At 41.7% G+C, this 21237-nt stretch overlaps 1 protein-coding gene across 4 annotated transcripts; it reads right to left on the bottom strand.

Moving 5' to 3' along the window:
• Positions 1-266: 266 nt before the first annotated feature.
• DPY30 (dpy-30 histone methyltransferase complex regulatory subunit) lies at positions 267-20733 on the bottom strand. Of its 4 annotated transcripts, XR_010337911.1 has the most exons (7): positions 20629-20733; positions 20317-20388; positions 20175-20222; positions 13970-14112; positions 6472-6524; positions 1342-1463; positions 267-617 (listed from the first exon to the last, which is right to left on the bottom strand). XR_010337911.1 is itself a non-coding variant. In XM_064363970.1 (6 exons), the coding sequence occupies exons 2-5, from the start codon at positions 20350-20352 to the stop codon at positions 6521-6523; spliced, it is 231 nt and encodes a 76-aa protein (XP_064220040.1). In that variant the 5' UTR covers positions 20353-20388; positions 20629-20733; the 3' UTR covers positions 267-617; positions 6472-6520. The 4 variants fall into 4 exon arrangements, 3 of the variants coding, with proteins under 3 accessions (XP_064220040.1, XP_064220038.1, XP_064220039.1); XM_064363970.1 differs by lacking the exon at positions 1342-1463; XM_064363968.1 differs by lacking the exons at positions 267-617; positions 1342-1463; positions 6472-6524 and adding an exon at positions 6960-7310 and having other exon boundaries at positions 20629-20732.
• Between the last annotated feature and the right edge of the window lie 504 nt (positions 20734-21237).

Here is a 21237-nt window from a genome sequence, read left to right on the forward strand (position 1 = left end):
ACTTCATGGCTCTCAATATATGCCAGAATTATTCCCGTCTACCTTATTCTAGCTACCTTACTCTAGTATGCTCTTGAAAAAAGTTGAAACTATTCATTTTATTCACCTCCCCCAAATTAAGGAAAATTCATGTAATGTAAAATACTTACTTTGTATTTTAGGAGAAGCTTATTTGGCAATACTGTACAATCCTCATGTTATTATCAATAATTTCCATTATATCAACCAGTGATTTTGGTTTGACACTCCATAACAATTATTCATAGTAGAGGGCAAGGAGGAAACCTTTATTAACAGACAATCCTTATGAAGCACAGACTTCAAGAACTAAGAAGGAAGGCCGGGAGCAGTGACTCACACCTGTAATCCCAACACTTTGGGAGGCCAAGGCAGGTGGATCATGAGGTCAGGAGTTCAAGACCAGCCTGGCCAACAGGGCAAAACCTCTGTCTCTACTACAAATACAAAAATTGGCCAGGCATGGTGGCGGGCGCCTGTAATCCCAGCTACTCAGGAGGCTGAGGCAGGAGAATTGCTTGAACCTGGGAGACGGAGGTTGCAGTGAGCTGAGGTCTTGATATTGCACTCCAGCCTGGGTGATAAGAGCAAGGCTCCATCTCAAAAAAAAGAAAAGAAATAAGAAGGCACCATTAGATCCCAGAACCCAATGTTAATACACATTAATATACATGCTTCTGAAACAGTATGTCCACTATTTACTGCAGCAGTCTGTAGTAGCAAACAACTAGAAACAACCACAATGTCCATCAATGTGAAACTTGTTAAATTAGGACATACACATACACCCATTAAAAAGAATGAAGTGGCTGGGCACAGTGGCTCAAGCCTGTAATCCCAGCACTTTAAAAGGCTGAGGCAGGAGGATCACTTGAGGCCTGTAGTTCGAGACCGGCCTGAATAACATAGCAAGACAAAAAAAAACAAAAAACTAAAAAAATTTTTAAAAATTAGCCAAGCATAGTGGCACATGCCTATAGCCTCAGCTACTTGGGAGAAGTAGGAATTGCTTAAGCCCAGGAGTTTCAGGCTGCAATAAGTTATAATTGCACCACTCTACTCCAGGCTGAGCAACAGAATGAGACCTTATCTTTGAAAAAAAAAAAGAAGAAGAATGAAATGGCACTATATGCTAGTATGGAAAGAGTTTCAAAAAAGTGAAAAAAGCGGCCAGCCACGGTGGCTCATGCCTATAGTCCCAGCACTTTGGGAATACAAGGTGGGTGGATCACAAGGTCAGGAGTTCAAGACCAGCCTGACCAACATGGTGAAACCCTGTCTTTACTAAAACTACAAAAATTAGCCAGGCATGGTAGCACGCACCTGTAATCCCAGCTACGCAGGAGGCTGAGGCAGGAGAATCACTTGAACCCGGGAGGCGGAGGTTGCAGTGAGCAGAGATCATGCCACTGTACTCCAGCCTCAGTAACAAAGCAAGACTCCATCTCAAAAAACAAAAAGTGAAAAAAGCAAATTACAGAACATATAAAGTATGCTACCATTTGTATAGAAATGAATATTTGTATCTTTGTATACCTGCATATGCATGGAATACTTCTAGTAGGTAATAACTTCTAGAAGTAATTGGGTGGCTCAGATGGAAGGATGAAAAAAAGATTTAACCTTTCCAATGTATATCTTTGTGTATATTTTGTATTTTGTACCATATACATATACTACTATACCAAAAATAAAAAAAAAAAACCTCTATTTTTACATCTTTAAGCTTGATTTTAAATCTACATGGTGATATTAAACTGATCATTTTTAGATTCTACTTATCCACAGCTGACAGCTTTAGAAGCTCCCTAACACTGAAAGCCCTATAGATCAGAAAAATATTCTACAATGGTAACACAGCGTTTTGAACAAATCAAGAGAAGAGTTTAACACAGAGAGGGTCTTTTGATTTCAACTAAAACTGGCGTTCTAACCTAGTATCAGCGAACTTTGCCCCTGTCTACCTTAGAAGTCAAACTTAATAAATAACACTTATTAAATACTGTGTATCCGAACACTGGACTAAGTACAGTAGATATTTAATAATTCCTGTAAGATAAAAATTTATTCATTTCCAATGTTTTGGAATAAAATTTTTTACATAGAGCTTTTTTCCATATTTATTAATATTTAGGCATCTCAGAAATGGAATAACAGAGTCAAAAGAAATAAGGAGCCAGGCTCAGTGGCTCACACCTAGAATCCCAAAATTTGTGGAGGTCAAGGCAGGAGGATCACTTCAGCTCAAGAGTTCAAGGCCAGCCTGGGCAACACAGTGAGATCTCATCTTTACTAAAAATAAAACAAGTTAGCCAGACATGGTGGCACACCCCTGTAGTACCATGTGCCATAGTACCAGGATTGCTTGAGCCCAGGAGTTCAAGGCTGCAGTGAGCTATGAACATGCCACTGCACTCCAGTCTGACAGAACAAGACCCTGTCTCTAAAAACATAATAAATAAATAAAAATATTTTTTTAAAAAAAGCTTTGTTAAAGGCTGGCAAGGTTTTGTTTTGTTTTTTCTGTTTTGTTGTTTTTGAGACGAAGTCTCGCTCTGCTGCCTAGGGAACGGGGTGGCGCAATCTCAGCTCACTGCAGGCTCTGCCTCCCAGGTTTCAGCGATTCTCCTGTCTCACCCTCCCGGGTAGCTGGGATTACAGGCACGTACCACCACACCCGGCTAATTTTTGTATTTTTAGTAGAGATGGGGTTTTACCATATTGGCTAGGCTGGTCTTGAACTCCTAACCTTGGGTGATCCACCCGCCTGAGACCAGCCTGACCAACACAGAGAAACCCCGTCTCTACTAAAAATACAAAATTAGCCAGGAGAGGTGGTGCATGCCTGTAATCCTAGCTACTCAGGAGGCTGAGGCAAAAGAATCGCTTGAACCCAGGAGGTGGAGGTTTCGATGAGCCAAGATCACACCATTGCACTCCAGCCTGGGCAACAAGAGCGAGACTCTGTCTCAAAAATAAAAATAATAAAAATAAATAAATAAAAGTTCAATATTCTTCCTTTAAGTGGATCAGAACTAGGTGGATGATCTCCTTTTATCCAATCCACTCCTCTCCCTTTTTTTTTCAATTCAAGGTTTCTGTTTCCTCCAGGAATCTATTCCTAATTCATTCTACTGGTCCTCCCAACAAACCCACCCAGCGTAATTCATGAACTCACTCTTAGGAGATACAGTAGGTTTTACTCAATTTTTGTATTTGTTTACAAAACAACGTCTGCATTAAATGGTCAAAGGATAGGAACTGTTTATATGATTTCCAGTTATATATAATTTACCACACCAAAGTATTTTTTATCACTCTGTCACCCAAGCTGGAGTGCAGTGGTGCAATCTCAGCTAACTGCAGCCTCCGCCTCTCAGGTTCAACCGATTCTCCTGCCTCAGCCTCCTGAGTAGCTGGGATTACAGGCGTCGACCACCACACCCGGCTAATGTTTATATTTTTAGTAACGACGGGGTTTCACCACGTTGGCCAAGCTGGTCTCAAACTCCTGACATCAGGTCATCCACTCGCCTCAGCCTCCCAAAGTGCTGGGATTATAGGCGTGAGCCACCGTGGCCAGCCATATAGTAGCAACTTTCTAAACTGACTTCTATTTAACCAATTTATGAGAGTAAGTGGTACTCTCCATTCCCTCAGCAAAATATACTGAATAATACCCATGAATAAACTGAACTCTTGAAGCTACTAGGCTACACTCTTTAAGAAATTCTCACATTATGGCACTTTTTCTACATTTGCGTGTACGCCCAACAAAGATCAATTATGTTCTCTAACTTATTTATACCAGTTGTATTAGGTACTGCCATTATATAATCTAGTTAAATATTACACAAGCCAAAGAAATATAAATATATAACATAAAAGATGTGCTATGGTCTGAATGTTGTGTTCCTCCCAAATTCATATGTTGAAATCCTAACCACTAAGGCGATGGCATTATGAATGTGGGACCTTTCGAGGTAATTCGGTCATCTTAGGAACGGGATTAGTACCCTTATAAGAGACCTCAGATACCTAGCTAGCCCATGTCCATCATGTGAGGACAAAGCTAGAAGGTGCCATCTATCAACCAGAACATAAGCCCTCACTAGACAACTTTGATCTTGAACTTCCCAGATTCCAGACTTGTGAGAAATAAATTGTTTACAGGTCACCCAATCTATAGTATTTTGCTGTAGCAGGCCAAAAGAACTAAGACACAATGTTTGTAGCAAAATTAGGTTGAATGTTTTCGAAAGACTCAAGTGAAAAAAAATACTGTCAGAAGCAGACAAGATGAATAAAGACTGAAAAAACAAATCTAGCATTCTACAAATTACTTCTTAAATGTCTAAACCGTAAGATACTTTCAAAAAAATTTGAAACTGAAATTTTTAGACCATGCATGATAGGTGTGCTTTGTGGAAAAAAGATGATACAGAATTCCATGGAAGAACTCATACCCAAAGACAAGACTAAAATCAAAAAATTACCAAATTCACGTGAAATATTTTTAAGTTTAAAAAAAAATGTTTACAGCTGGACATGGTGGCTCATGCCTGTAATCCCAGCACTTGCAAGGCTAAGGCAGGTGATTGCTTGAGCCCAGGAGTTCAAGATGAGCCTGGGCAACACGGTGAAACTCTGTCTCTACAAAAAAATACAAAAAAAGCAAATTAGCCAGGCGTGGTGGTGAGCACCTATAGTCCCAGCTTCTCAGGAGGCTGAGGTGGGAGGTTCACTTGGGCCTAGGTTGTCAAGGCCGCAGTGAGCCAAGGAGGCTGAGGTGGGAGGTTCACTTGGGCCTAGGTTGTCAAGGCTGCAGTGAGCCAAGATCGTGCCATTATACTCCAGCCTGGGGGATGGAGCAAGACTCTATCTCAAAAACAAACAGAAAACCTTTTTACAGTATGTATCATTTATGATTACCTACAGTGACTCATTCATTCATTCATTCGTTCATTCATTTCTGAGACAGTCTCGCTCTGTCACCCAGGCTGGAGTGCAGTGGGGCAATCTCAGTTCACTACAGCCTCAGCCTCCTGAGTAGCTGGGACTACAGGCACGCACTACCACACCCAGCTAATTGGTGACTCACTTTTTCAACTACTGGCCAGATCAGTGGGACTAATTTTTCCATCAAAGAAAAATTTAGGCACACCTGAGAGGTAATAGAGTATTAAGCAAAAATTAGCCGGGTGTGGTGGTACATGCCTGTAGTCCCTGCTACTTGGGAGGCTAAGGTGAAAAGACTGGCTTGAGCCTAGGAGGCAAAGATTTCAGTGAGCCGAGATCATACCACTGCATTCCAGCCTGGGCAACACAGCCAGATGATGTCTCAAAAAATATATATATAGTATTGGCTGGGTGTGGTGACTCACACTTGTAATCCCAGCACTTTGGGAGGCAGGGGCAGGTTGATTACTGGAGGTCAGGAGTTCAAGACCAGCCTGGACAACACTGTGAAACCCCATCTCTACTAAAAATACAAGATTAGCTGGGTGTGGTGGCGCACACCTGTAATCCCACCTACTCAGGAGGCTGATGCAGAAGAATCGCTTGAACCCGGGAGGTGAAGGTTGCAGTGAGCCAAGATTGTGCCACTGCACTCCAGCCTGGGCAACAAGAGCGGAACTCATTTAAAAAAAAATGTGCAGAGGACATATAGGAAAAAAGAAAATAAAGAAAAAAAATAAAAAATTTTTAAAAAAAAGATTCCAGTATGTCCAGGTTTTTCCTATTCAAATATATAGATCTGCAGATGAAAACCAAAAACACAGCACCTCCCCTAAGTGTCAGTTCTACTAAAATAAGTATTTCTTCTACTTAAGACATATCTAATCAGCATTAAATTTCTAACTTTGCAAAGGCCTTAACATGTTTAGCTTGGAGGCACACAACTTTAATCAGCTTCTAATAAAGGGTTTTTCGACTTTGGCACTGACATTTTAAGTTAGATAATACTTAGGGAGAGAGAAGATGGACATGCAGGCTGTCCTATTCATTGTTGGGATGTTTTAGCAGCATCTATACCCACTAGATGCCAATAGAACCCCACCTAGCTGGGTACAATGGCTCATGCCTATAATCCCAGCACTTTAGGAAGCTGAGGCAGGTGGATCACGATGTCAGGAGTTCAAGAACCCCACCTTATTCCAGTTGTGACAACCAAAATGTGTCCAGACATCAACAAATGTTCTCTGGGAAAATGGGGGTGGAGAGGGACAATCACTCCCATTTGAGAACCACTAATCTAGTGAAATGTCTTTCCTGGCTCTCTTCAGGCAATTTCTCTATTTTCTGAGCTAGTGAGCTACCTCAATTTCTTCACAGGAGACAATGGGAATAGACTCCAAAAAGGATTGGCTGCTTTTTATTGCAAAAAGAAGCAATGAAATTCAGCAACACATTGGTAGAACAGGATTTGAATTCCCATTCAAAAAAACTTACCAGCAGTGTTGTCTTGAGCATGTCACTTAACCTCTCCAAGTCTGTTTCCTCATCTGCAAAATGGGAATAATAATATCTACTTTGCAGAGCTGCTATATCAGAGATAATTTAAGTAAAATTGTATTATGTCTGACACTTAGTAGGAATGCAATAAATTATAGCTATTGCTATTACTATAAATGTTGATAGCATTAGAGGATATTGTATTCCCTTTGCAATGCTTTTATCAGTACTCCAACATTATTGTACATTAGAATCACCTGTGATATTTCTTAAGCTATTGAAGATGCCCAGATCCCACCCTCAGAAAGGTCCAGAAACAATACTGAGAAAAACTGGCTAAATTTTTTACATTAGACTTGACTGCTGTATTTTCTCTCTGTTGTAAAACTCTGTAGCATTTGAAGACAGAAGAAAAAGAGAAATTCATAAAACAATTCAATCATGTAAAATGTTTGTCATACAGAACAAAAACTACTTTAAAATAATGGTGTTTTGACAGTTTATTTTGAAGGTCATTTTAAAAACAAAGTTAAAGACAATCTGAGAAAAAACTGCACAGGATACACTCATTAAATAAGTATGGTTTATGATGATTAAATCAAAATAAGGGAAATATGTTCTCTTCTGCAATTCAAGAAATAAGTTCTGTTGTCCTGAAGGTTCTTATACATCCAAAAAGGGGAAATAATCATGGCAATTAAAGCTGCCTCTTAATCATGTAAATCTACAGTAGCAACTAAATGTTTCTGTTCTTCCCATTAAGTCAGTTTCGATCTTCAAACTGTGCCTTGTTTTTTAAAAGATAAGATGCTAGAAATTCAATGGGATTTGGTGGTCTGTAAGGGAAAAGAAATCCAAAGTTTAGAAATATATTTCCTAGATGTGTTAATTTAAACATATTGTTCCATAATGAAAACGCATCTTTTTAAGTTTAATTTTCATTTCACAGTCAAAGGACATTTGTAGTAATAAAATAAATAAGATAAGCAAGCAAATTAATTAGCCAACAAAATAGTTTAAAGAGACTGAAATTTTTGTATGGCTTAAATCTGGTTATGAATTCCATTTTAAAACACAAGTTTAAAAAATGTATTGACAATGGGATGATCATTACCCCAGAGAGAATAATGACTTGAAGGGGTCACATGGATGGCTTCTGAGGTACTGGCAGTATTCGGTTTCTTAATCTGAGTGCAAGCTACACAGGTTTCATCATGTTGCCCAGGTTGATTTTGAACTCTTGGGCTCAAGTGATCTGCCCGCCTTGGCCTTCCAAAGTGTGAGGATTACAGGCATGAGCCACCATGCCCAGCCCAAATTAAGTTGTTTTTTTTTTCCCCCCAAGACAGAGTCTTGTTCTGTTTCGCAGGCTGGAGTGCAGTGCTGCAATCTTGGCTCACTGTAACCTCCACCTCCCAGGTTCAAGCAAATTCTGCCTCAGCCTCCTGAGTAGCTGAGATTACAGGCATGCGCCACCATGCCCAGCTAAGTTTTGTATTTTTAGCAGAGACAGGGTTTCACCATCTTGGCCAGGCTGGTCTCAAAACCCTGATCTCGTGATCCACCTGCCTCGGCCTCCTAAAGGGCTGGGATTACAAGCATGAGCCAACGCACTCAGAGTTCTGGTAAAATAATTCATCATGTGAACCCTAAATATTACATGAAAAATACTATTTGTAGACAGCTTTTAGGGCTGTTTAGAGTGCTCTGGGAATGTTTTGAGATCCTTGTAAACACATTTTCAATATGCCTTTTCATAGTAGAGTTTAAAATAGATGTCTCCTAGCAGTGAACTGCTCAAAAATAAAATAAAATTAAATTGATGTTTCCCCAATTTTTCATCTTTGGATTTTTTTTCCAGCAAGAATAATTTAGATAGAAGTGTTAATATGAAATAACTCCGCTTAGTTTTATAAATGTATTTATCTTCTTAGGTGCACTGTAGTTGTATTACATAGTATTAGAATTATTGATTTAAATTATTTGAAGAAAGAAGTAGCTTTTAGAAAAGAAACATAACAACCAACTTATCTGTATTAGTGTTGCTTCTTTGACTAGTCACTTGAGTTCATCTACATGTCTTGGTGATGCTACATCCATTGTCCTATATTATTTTTGTTCTTTTATTGAAGGGTAATACACAGAATATTACACATATCATAGGTATACAGCTTGATGAATTTTCACAAACTAAATATATTACAGGCGCATGCCTGTAATCCCAGCTACTCGGGAGGCTGAGCAGAATTTGCTTGAACCTGGGAGGTGGAGGTTACAGTGAGCCAAGATTGCACCCTGCACGCCAGCCTGCACAACAGAACAAGACTCCGACTTAGGGAAAAAAAAACTTCTTTGGGCTGGGCATGGTGGCTCATGTCCGTAATCCTCACACTTCGGAAGGCCAAGATGGGCAGATCACTTGAGCCCAAGAGTTCAAAATCAACCTGGGCAACATGATGAAACCCCATCTCCACAGAAAATGCAAAAAATTAGCCAGGCATGGTGGCGCATGCCTATAGTTACAGCTACTCAGGAGGGTTAGGTGGGAAGATCACTTGAGTTCAAGGCTACAGTAAGCCATGATTGCCTCACTGTATTCCAGCTGGGGCAACAGAACAAGACTCCATGTCAAAAACAAAAATTTCTTTTTTAACAAAAAAATGTATTTACTGGCCAAGCACAGTGGCTCATGCCTGTAATCCCAGCACTTTGGGAGTCCAAGTGGGGAGGATCACTTCTAAGCCTGAGCAACATAGTAAGACCCCCAACTCTACTAAAAGTTTAAAAATTAGTCTGGCATAGTGGCACACGCCTGTAGTCTCACCTACTCAGGAGGCTGAGGCGAAAGGATTGCTTAAGCCCGGGAGGCCTAGGCTACAGTGAGTGGTGATCTCACTACTGCACTCTAGCCTGGATGACAGAATGAGACCCTGTCTCAAAAAAATTAACAATAAAAAAAATTTTTAATGAATTTCCTAAGAGCTTGAACTTAAAATTTTTTTTTCAAATGATTTTCTAGCATTTAAAGTAATATTTAGAGCCCAGGTGCAGTAGCTCACGTCTGTAATCCCAGCATTTTGGGGGCCGAGGCAGGCAGAACACCTGAAGTCAGGAGTTCCAGACCCACCTGACCAACATGGTAAAACCATGTCTCTACTAAAAATACAAAAATTAGCCAGGTGTGGTGGCAGACACCTGTAGTTCCAGCTACTAGGAAGGCTGAGGCAGGAAAACTGCTGAACTAGGAGGCGGAGGTTGCAGTAAGCCGAGATTGTGCCACTGCACTCCAGCCTGGGTAAAGAGCAAGACTCTGTCTCAAAAAATAAATAAATAGAGTAATATTTCAAATTTTTTTTCTTTTTTTTTTTTATTTTTGAGACAGAGTCTTGGCTCTGTGGCTAGGCTGGAGTGCCGTGGCACAACTCGGCTCACTGCAACCTCCACCTCCCGGGTTCAAGTGATTCCCCTGCCTCAGCCTCTCGAGTAACTGGGACTACAAGCATGCGCCACCACGCCCAGCTAGTTTTTGTATTTTTAGTAGAGACGGGGTTTCACCACATTAGCCAGGATGGTCTCAATCTCCTGACCTTGCGATCCACCCGCCCCGGCCTCCCAAAGCGCTGGGATTACAGGCATGAGCCACTGAGCCCGACCTCAAATTTCTAATATATTAGTCTTCCCTAGAAGAAAAACAAAAAAATTGAAAAGATGGCCATTTTTTTTTCTTTTTTCCCTTTTTTTTTTTTTTTTTAAGACTAGTCAAGTGCAGTAGTAAGAAGGGGGGAAAGAGCAGAAAAAGGGAATAAGGGCCAGGAGCAGTGGCTCACACCTAAAATCCCAGCACTTTGGGAGGCCCACAAGAGCAGATCACCTGAGGTCAGGAGTTAAGAGATCAGCCTGGCCAACATGATGAAACCTCGTCTCTACTGAAAATACAACAATTAGCCACTAGTGGTGGCATGCACCTGTAGTCCTAGCTATTCAGGAGGCTGAGGCAGGAGAATCACTTGAACCGGGGAGGTGGAGACTACAGTGATCCAATATTGTGCCACTGCACTCTAGCCTGGGCAACAGGGTAAGTCTCTGAATCAAAAAAAAAAAAAAAAAAAAAAAAAAAAACACCAAAAAACCAGGCCACGTGCAAGGATCACTCTGAGGTCAGGAGTTCAAGACCAGCCTGGTCAATACGGTGAAACCCCATCTGTACTAAAAATGCAAATGTGACATGGGCATGCTGGTAGGCATCTGTAAGCCCAGCTACTCACAAGGCTAAGGCAAAAGAACTGCTTGAACCCAGGAGGTGGAGGTTGCAGTGACCCAAGATCGTGCCACTGCACTCCAGCCCTAGGTGACAAAAACAAAACTCTATCTCAACAAAAAAAAGAAGAAAAGAATAAGGAGCTTAATCTGTAAGACTATCAATAGTCAATTGAGTTAACTCACTACCTTCAGACCATCAAGATCCCCATATTTTAACTGTTGGTAGTAGATGCTAATTTACAAATATAACCATCAAAAACAAATACTTATTGCTCATTCATATAATTTTTATATAAACAAATGTATCGATTCTAAGTTAATAATTCACTTTTACTATAAGAAAAGACATATTTCCTTTTTTTTTTTTTTCCTTGCAGTAGGATCTCACTCTGTCACCTAGGCTGAAGTGCAGTGGTGCAATAATGGCTCACTGCAGCCTCGAACTCCTGGGCCAAAGCCCAGGTGATCCTCCCACCTTGGCCTCTCAAGCAGTTTGGGCTAAGGCATACACCACCACACCAGACTGAGATAAGACATAGTTCCATCAAGTTCTTTATCCAGTTATATCAATTTGCTATTACAATGTTTATTATTATTCTTTGAATAAAATAGAATATGCACCTAATAAATGTTGATTAACTTCCAAAACAAATTTTCTTATTACATTTGCTTACACAAAAAAAAATTTAGGTGAGAATTACTGGGGAAAACATGTTAAAAAAAAGATAAATAGTAGCTGGGCACGGTGGCTCACACCTGTAATCCCAGCACTTTGAGAGGCCGAGGTGGGCGGATCACGAGGTCAGGAATTCAAGACCAGACTGACCAATGGTGAAACCCCATCTCTACTGAAAAATACAAAAATTAGCTGGGCATGGTGGCTTGTGCCAGTAATCCCAGCTACTTGGGAGGCTGAGGTAGGAGAATTGCTTGAACCAGACCCAGGAGGCGGAGGTTGCAGTGAGACGAGATCGCACCACTGCACTCCAGCCTGGGCTACAGAGCGAGACTCCATCTCAAAAAAAAAAAAAAGATAAATAATTGTATCCTTGCTATTAAGAAAATTTAAGGCTGGGCACTGTGGCTCATGCCTGTAATCCCAGCACTTTGGGAGGTCAACGCAGGTGGATCACAAGGTAAAGAGATCGAGACGATCCTGGCCAACATGGTGAAACCCTGTCTCTACTAAAAATACAAAAATTAGCTGAGCATGGTAGCGCATGCCTGTAGTCCCAGCTACTCGGATGGCTGAGGCAGGAGAACTGCTTGAACCTGGGAGGCAGAGGTTACAACGAGCCAAGATCGCACCACTGCACTCCAGCCAGGGGACAGAGCAAGACTCTGTCTAAAAACAAAAAAAAAAAGAAAGAAAGAAAGAAAATGTAAATTAAAACAACTGGCAAATGTTTATTAACACTACTAACACTTACGTATTGAGGCCATGGTAACACTAGAAGAATTTTTTTTTTTTTTTTTTTTTTGAGACGGAGTTTCGCTCTTGTTACCCAGTCTGGAGTGCAATGGCGCGATCTCGGCTCACCGCAACCTCCGCCTCCTGGGTTCAAGCAATTCTCCTGCCTCAGCCTCCCGAGTAGCTGGGATTACAGGCATGCGCCACCATGCCCAGCTAATTTTTTGTATTTTAGTAGAGACGGGGTTTCACCATGTTGACCAGGATGGTCTCGATGTCTTGACCTCGTGATCCACCCACCTCGGCCTCCCAAAGTACTGGGATTACAGGCGTGAGCCACCGTGCCCGGCCCAACACTAGAAGAATTTTAAGGACAAACTTTTGAAAACAAATATGATATGTCAAACATCATAAAAAGCATCATGACCTTTGAACTGGTAAACCAGCTCTTGGGAAATTATCATTTAAAAAGTAACTAAACAAAAGCAAAAGACATATGAAAACAGACAAACTGCCTGGGTGACCAATTAACAAAGGAAATTCTACCTAAATGTTCAACAGTGGGAAAATGGCTAAATTAAATGTGGTATTACAACTTAAATTATAGGCTGGGTGCAGTGGTTAACACCTGTAATCCCAGCACTTTGGGAGGCTGACACTGGCGGATCACTTGAGGTGAGGAGTTCAAGACAAGCCTGGCCATCAAGACAAAACCCTGTCTCTACTTAAAAATACAATAGGGCCGGGCGCGGTGGCTCACGCCTGTAATCCCAGCACTTTGGGAGGCCGAGGTGGGTGGATCACGAGGTCAAGAGATCGAGACCATCCTGGTCAACATGGTGAAACCCCGTCTCTATTAAAAATACAAAAAATTAGCTGGGCATGGTGGTGCGTGCCTGTAATCCCAGCTACGCAGGAGGCTGAGGCAGGAGAATTGCCTGAACGCAAGAGGCAGAGGTTGCGGTAAGCCGAGATCGCGCCATTGCACTCCAGCCTGGGTAACAAGAGCAAAACTCCGTCTCAAAAAAAAAAAAAAAATACAATAATTAGCCGAGCATGGTAGCAGGTGCCTTTAATCCCAGTTACTCGGGATACTGAGGCAGGGGTAACACTTGAACCCGGCGAGGCAGAGGTTGCAGTAAACAGAGATTGCACCACTGTACTCCAGCCAGGGAGACAGACCAAGACTCTGTCTCAAAAAATAATAATAATAATAGGCCAGGCGCAGTGGCTTATACCTAAAATCCCAGCACTCTGGGAGGCCAAGGTGGGCAGATCACTAGAAGACAGGAATTCAAGACCAGCCTGGCCAATGTGGTGAAACCCCGTATTTACCAAAAATACAAAAATTAGGCAGTCATGGTGGCACATGCCTGTAGTCCCAGCTACCCAGAAGGCTGAGACACGAGAATCACTTGAACCCAGGAGGCAGAGGTGGCAGTGAGCAGAGATCACACCATTGTACTCCAGCCTGGGCAACAGAGTGAGACTCCATCTCAAAATAACAATAATAATAATAATTTAAATTATAATCATGAAGACTATAGAGAGGTACAGAAAAACATTATGTCATAAGTAAAAAGAAGATTTAAAATTAATGTATATCATGATTACAAATCTTTACAAATACACGTATGATCTAAGACTGGTGGGAAAAAATTTAAATGTCTGAATTATGAAATTATGGCTGAGCACGTTCTCAAAAACTTTAATTATTCATAAATCACACAGTAAAAAGTTGCTATACATAACTAATGATATTTCAGTTAGGGGAATCTATTTTGCTTTCTCTACTAACTCCATTTGTGATCACAATTATCTTACCTTTCCTTTGCAAGCACAGCAAGTCCCTGTAATAAGATAGGCACAACTGTCTGATCCAGGTAGGCACGAGTTGGCAAAGACTGGAGATCTACCTTCTGCTTTGATGACTTTTCTGCATTAATCTTCTCATTTTCTACTATCCTCTAGTGAATTCAAAAAAACAGTACATGAACATTTCAAATAACCAGGTTATTTTGTGTTCTAAACAAAATTACTGGAAATATGACACTAATAGAAAAGGCAAATCAATAACTAGAAAGCTGGTACTAGACCACAAACTTCTCTGCCCAAAATAAATTCAGACCCATCTTTCAAACTCATTCAAGCTTTTTCTCTCCAAAAGCACCATAACATCTCATTCTTCTAAAGTCATGTCTTAAGATCCTACTCTTTCTTCCTTTCATTCTGCCTTTGTAGGAGTAAATACCAATGCTTTTCTTTTTTTCATGTGAGCATCTTCTCAGAGTATGTTCCCAAAAAAACTGGACATGACACCAAACAGCACCATATCACAAGAAAGCTGGTCACAGCAGAGAGAGCAAGCTTCAGGGTATAAGGCTTATACACTCAAGAGAATCTAGCTAAAATTTATTACCATTGTCTTGTATTCACTATTGTTATTTTTATGGTTACCACCTATTTATCACAGTGAGAATACTTTTCCCTGTATGTTTCTTTTTTAAAGAAATACATTCAGCTTGGGCAACATGGCAAAATCTAGTCTCTACAAAAATTAGCTAGGCACAGTGTGCCTGTAGTCCCAGCTACTCAGAAGGCTGAGATGGGAGGATCACTTGAGCCCAAGAGGCAGAGATTGCAGTGAGATGATATTATGGCACTGCACTCCAACCTGGCTGACAAAGCAAGGCCCTGTCTCTAAATCAATCAATCAATCAATCAACCTATGATTTTTAAAAATGAACAGATTTAAGAAAATACATTATGTAAATACCCCCAAAATGAAGAAAATTATTAATATAGAAAAAAATCACTAATGTCATATTTAAATGAATGGTTTTCCCCACTCCAGCAGGTAACGCCAAAAAGCAATTAAGTAATTTTAATTAAAAATAAATGAAGCTGGCCAGGCTCAGTGGCTCACACCTGTAATCCCGGCACTTTGGGAGGCTGAGGTGGGCAGATGACGAGGTCAGGAGATCGAGACCATACTGGCTAACGCGGTGTGAAACCCCGTCTCTACTAAAAATACAAAAAAATTAGCTGAGCATGGCGGCACACACCTGTAGTCCTAGCTACTCGGGAGGCTGAGACAGGAGAATTGCTCGAACCCGGGAGGCGGAGGTTGCAGTGAGCCAAGATCACGCCACTGCATTCCAGCCTGGGCAACAGAGCAAGACTCCGTCTCAAAAAAATAGATAAATAAAAATAAATGCAATTTAAAAAATAACAAGTTATATTTTCTTTTTTACAACCTCTCAAATTTTGGAGCTATCAAATAGATTCAGCTGACATTCAGAGAATTAAAAACTAACTTATTGCCTCCAACAGACTTAAAATTTTTTTTTTTTTTTTTTAGTTTCGTTCTTGTTTCCCAGGCTGGAGTGCAATGGCACAATCTCAGCTCACAGCAACCTCTGCCTCCTGGATTCAAACAATTCTCCTGCCTTAGCCTCCCAAGTAGCTGGGATTACAGGCATGAGCCACCACGTCCAGCTAATATTTTGTATTTTTAGTGGAGACAGTTTCTCCATGTTGGTCAGGCTGGTCTTGAACTCCCGACCTCAGGTGATCCGCCTGACTCAGCCTCCCAAAGTGCTGAGATTACAGGTGTGAGCCAACGAGCGTAGCCTTTTTTTAAACTAATGTATTAAAAAATGTTGCATCTGGGCACAGTTGCTCATGCCTATAATCCCAGAAATCTGGGAGGCCATGGCAGGTGAACCACTTGAGGCCACGAGTTAAGACCAGCCTGGCCAACATGGTGAAATCCCATCTCTATTAAAAATTTTAAAACTGGCACAAAAGTAGTCATAAAAAAAAAAGAAATTAAAAACTAGATGGGCATGGTGGCACATGCCTGTAGTCCCAGCTACTTAGGAAGGTAAAGCACAAGAATCACTTGAACCCGGGAGGCAGAGGTTGCAGTGAGCTGAGATCACGCCATTGCACTTCAGCCTGGGTAACATAGCAAGATTCTGTCTCAAAAAGAAAAAAAAAAATTGCTTTTTTTTGAAAATCTAACATTTCAGATGTTTAAAATGGGGGTTGGGTGTAGTGGCTCATGCCCATATTCCCAGCACCTTTGGGAGACTGAAGCAGGGTGATTGGTTGAGTCCAGGAGTTTGGGACCAGCCTGACCAACATGGTAAAATCCCATTTCTCCCATCTCTACTAAAAATACAAAATTAGCTGGGCATGGTGACACATGACTGTAAGCCCAGCTATTTGGGAGGCTGAGGCAGAACGGCTAAACCCAGGAGGTGGAGGTTGCAGGGAGCCAAGATTGAGACTCTGTAGTCCAGCCTGGGTGACAGAGCAAGACTCTGTCTCAAAAAAAAAAAAAAAAAAAAAAGTGGTTCTAAAAGTACAAAACAGTATTCCTAAGAGCACTTTCATTTAAATGAACTTTTGCTTCAACATACTCAAACTAGATATAAAAGAGCTGACAAAGAAAAATTTTTCTACTTTTAATTGTATTTTGGTAAAAGTAAGAAAAAAATCTTTAATCACATCGGTAACATAAATAGCATGGTTTCCAAAGACACGTCCCATAACTATGTCAGACAACTTTTGTACTTCTGCTTATGGTTTTGCAATCTAATTTTAGAATTTAATTAAAAGATAATTTTCTATTAAATACAAAGTTTACTTAATCTATAAAATACTATTTATTTGTCCATGGACTGAAAAATTTATTTTTCGTTAGTAAATTTTAACAGATAATACCTTTGGCACACCATCACTTCAGAAACTCTTACTGAGCCTTTGTAAAATTCAGCTTTTCATTGCAGAAAAGACTGTACAACTTTATTGTTTCTGAAAACTGACATTATCATCTTAAATGAATTCTCCTCCCTTAAATCAAAATCCACTATGTCCAAAACTTGACATTGATCACAACAAAGACAATGCAGCAAACTTCAAAATCTCAGTGTATTTCCTAAAAATAGTCCTAACTTCCAGGCACAGTATACGTATACAACAAAAACTATTCAGGGCCAGGCGCAGTGGCTCAAATCTGTAATCTCAATACTTTGGGAAGCTGAGGCAGGAGGACTGCTTGAGCGCAGGAGTTTGAAACCAGCTTGAGCAACATAGTGAGACCCTGTTACTATTTTTTTTTTAATAATTTTAAGAAAATTTAACTTGTCAGTTACATGACATTACAATGCCTCCAATAAGAAAGAGCAATACCTAAGCAACTCCTATAAATCCTGTAATAAATTCCTTAACCAAATCTTCCCATTTATTTCATCTGAACATTTACTAATTATCCATTATGTGCCAACTGTGATGCTCAATTTCACTTAAGTCAAAATCTTGAACTAATCTAAAAATAGCTATATCCAAACTACCACAACAAAAAATGAGCTCGTAAGACAGTGTAGAACAGTGATCACAAAAAGGAGAAAAATGAGGTGAGCACTATGACTGTCCCTGCTTATCGCTTTCTGCCTGGAGAACTTACAGGATACAGTGTAGGGAGAGAGAACTTAAACAGACCCTAGTAGTCTCCCTGAGTTGAGAAAACAGAGTTGAAAATTCTGGGAGACCAAAACAACTAAAATTTGCAAGGCAGAGCACTGAAGGGAAAAAAGTGCACGGAGCCAAGAAAAAATTGCACAGAGAGAGACTAAGAATATTGCCTTGCAGTCTTCAGGTGAGTACTTAACAATAGATGAATGTAACGTCAACTATCCAAGGCCAGGGAAACAACCGTCTTGTATTAGTCTATTTGCATTGCTATAAAGAAATACCTGAGGGTGGGTAATTTATAAAGAAAAGAGGTTTATTTGGCCACAATTCTGCAAGCTACACAAGCAGGGCACCAGCATCTGCTACTGATGAGTGCTTCAGGGAGCCGCCAATCCTGACAGAGAGGGACTGAGGTGTCACATAACAAGAGAGGGAGCAAGAGAAAAAGGAGTAGGTGCCGGACTCTTTTTAACAATCAGATCTCATGGTAACTAATAGAGTAAGAACTCACTCATTACCAAAAGATGGTACCATGCCATTCATGAGGGATCTACTCCCACGACCCAAACACCTCCCACTAGCTTCCACCTCCAACATTGCGGGGGTCACATTTCGACATGAGATTTGGAAGGGACAAATATCCAAACTATATTACACCACAAGGAACAATCTTTGCAGCTCACACAGGCTGGAAATGGTTTATGTTCCAGTGAGGCAGGGTGAGAAAATCTCATAATACACCAGCATATTAGCTGTTGCGGAGGTTGCAGTGAACCAAGATCACACCAATGCACTCCAACCTGAGCGACAGAGCGAGACTTTTGTCTCAAAAAAAAAAAAAAAAAAAAACTCATAATACGTGGAATATTGAGTAAAATACACAATAAAAGGAAATTAAGCCTAAAGTAAGGCTGGTCTGGTCTCACCTAACAAAGCTTAAAAGCAAGCCTCAAAAGTATCAAACTGTTTCTAAGTAACTGTGTCCCAGAGCAAATTTAAAAATGTTTTTGTTTTGTTTTTTAAAGGCTGGATGTCACCATGTTTGCCAGGCTGGTCTCAAACTCCTGGCCTCAGGCAGTCTGCCCACCTCAGCCTCCCAAAGTACTAGGATTCCAGGCATGAGCCACTGCACCCAGCCAAGAATGTTTAAAAAAAAAAAAAAAAAAATTGCCAGGCGTGGTGGCTCAAGCCTGTAATCCCAGCACTTTGAGAGGCCAAGGCAGGCAGATTACCTGAGGTCAGGAGTTCAAAACCAGCCTGGCCAACATGGTGAAACCCCGTCTCTACTAAAAATACAAAAATTAGCTAGGCATGGTGGCGGGCACCTGTAATCCCAGCTATTTGGCAGGCTGAGGCAGGAGAATCGCTTGAACCCAGGACACAGTGGTTGCAGTGAGCCAAAATTGTGCCGCTGCACTCCACCCTGGGCAACAAGAGCGAAACTGTCTCAAAACAAAATAAAAATACAAAATTGTCCAATATTCTACAAAGTAAAATTCATAATGCTCAGCATACAATCAGAAATTACCAAGCAGGCAAATAAGCAGGAAAAAAATATCTACAATGAAGACAAAAAGGAATCCACAGAAATAGACCCAGAAATTTTACAAATGATAAAATGGGCAGGGTCATTAAAACATTTATAATAGGGCCAGGCGCGGTGGCTCACGCCTGTAAACCCAGCACTTTAGGAGGCCGAGGCGGGCGGATCACGAGGTCAGGAGTTCAAGACCAGCCTGACCAATGAGGTAAAACCTCGTCTCTACTAAAAATACAAAAATTAGCCAGGCGTGGTGGCAGGCGCCTGTAGTCCCAGGTACTAGGGAGGCTGAGGCAGAAAAATCGCTTGAACACGGGAAACGGAGGTTGCAGTGAGCCGAGATCGGGCCACTGCACTCCAGCCTGGGCGACAGAGAGAGACTCTGTCTCAGAAAACAACAACGACAAAACATTTATAATAGGCCGGGCGCGGTGGCTCACATCTGTAATAGCAGAACTTTGGGAGGCCAAGGCGGGCTAATCACGAGGTCAGGATTTCACGACCAGCCTGGCCAACATAGGGAATCCCCGTCTCCACTAAAAATACAAAAAATTAGCCAGGCATGGTGGAATGTGCCTGTAATCCCAGCTACTCGGGAGGCTGAGGCAGAAGAATGGCCTGAACCTGGGAGGCGGAGGTTGCAGTGAGCTGAGATCGCGCCACTGCACTCCAGCCTGGTGACAAAGACTCCATCTCAAAAAAAAAAAAAAAAAAAGCCACCAAGCAATACGATTCAGACAGTATCCGTCAAGAATGTCTGTTTCAAAAAAAAAAAGAATGTCTGTTTCATAATAAAAGTTCAATCCTTTGGCTCAAACCTAATTTGTACGTCCGTACACCACGCAGCATTAGTACCGCTACTAAAACAAAGCTTTTCATAACTTGATACTATTCAGTTCAAGATAACGAAGTTTTCCCTTGTGCACAGTAACCTAGTAAAAGCGGATCCCAAGTTTTCTCCAGCTCACAAGAGACAGGCAGATGAGGCATAGGAACTGGGCGAGTTACCTCAACATTGTCTGTGAGACCGTACTCAGAGTGAGGATTTTCTGCAACCTAGAAAACAAAACACCAGTCACAGAGATATAAGCCCCCCTTTCTCGCTGCCTCCCTGCACACCGCCAACCCTGAATCCAGGGCCTCCTGATACCTGCGTTTGTCCCTCCAGCATCTGCTCTGGCTCCATGGCGGACCCTGCAAGTCACAGTCCCCGGATACCAGTCTTAGAAAACAAGAAGAGCCGGGAGTTACCTGGGAGATTTCGCCAAGAAGACTCTAGGATGGAGCGCAGCCCAGCCCCCGACCCCGCCCCTCACCCCCACCTGGGCGCGGGAGCACCCCGAGCAACAGAGCAGCAGAGTGGTACAGTCCACGACTGGGCGCCTGCATCGGGTCTGGAAACTCTGCGACAGTCCCAAGTACCTATAATAAGTGAAAAAAGGGGGGAAAGGGAGCTGATTACCCTCGCCCAAGCCGTTCGTTCTTAAGAGCCCTGCACCGCGCCACCAACTCCCAGTGCTAACAGCTCCGGCCGTAAATGACGGCTGTCGCACGACTGCCGCGCCTGCGCAGAACCTCCCGGCGGACAAGAGGTTGGGAGGCGTGCAGACGCGTCCTGAGTCTGTCCGTGGGGTCTCTGCTGTCCGCGTGAGTCCTGGCAAAAGTCTGGCCTTGGAAGCTACGAGCGACATTCTTTCTTCATCCTACCCAACCACGAAGAGCGCCACCCCAGCTGCAGACCGAATGACCAGCCCACTTGGAAGGGGCTCGGCCCCATCAAACCTCGATGCTGCCTCAAAGCATCTGCTGAAGCTTTTCCTCTACCAACTGAACTTCCTCACTGAGTGATTTCTTACTAGAAAATTACAAGCACAGTCTGACAGGCTCTGAAAGAATGTCGGTGTTTTACTGTTAAGCCAAAAATGGGGAGAGAAGCAGTTTTGGGGTTTCCTAATTAGCTTTTATTCAAGCCCTTAAATCTGTGAATATGCGATGTTAATGCCACCTTACATTTGTATTAGATTAGCATATGCAGCTGGCTTTCCAAACCGCGGTTCTATTGATAGTACTG

The sequence above is a fragment of the Aotus nancymaae genome, unplaced genomic scaffold, assembly GCF_030222135.1.
Source record: "Aotus nancymaae isolate 86718 unplaced genomic scaffold, 86718_ANA_hifiasm-v0.15.2.pri h1tg000057l, whole genome shotgun sequence".
In the NCBI taxonomy this organism is placed as follows: domain Eukaryota; kingdom Metazoa; phylum Chordata; class Mammalia; order Primates; family Aotidae; genus Aotus; species Aotus nancymaae.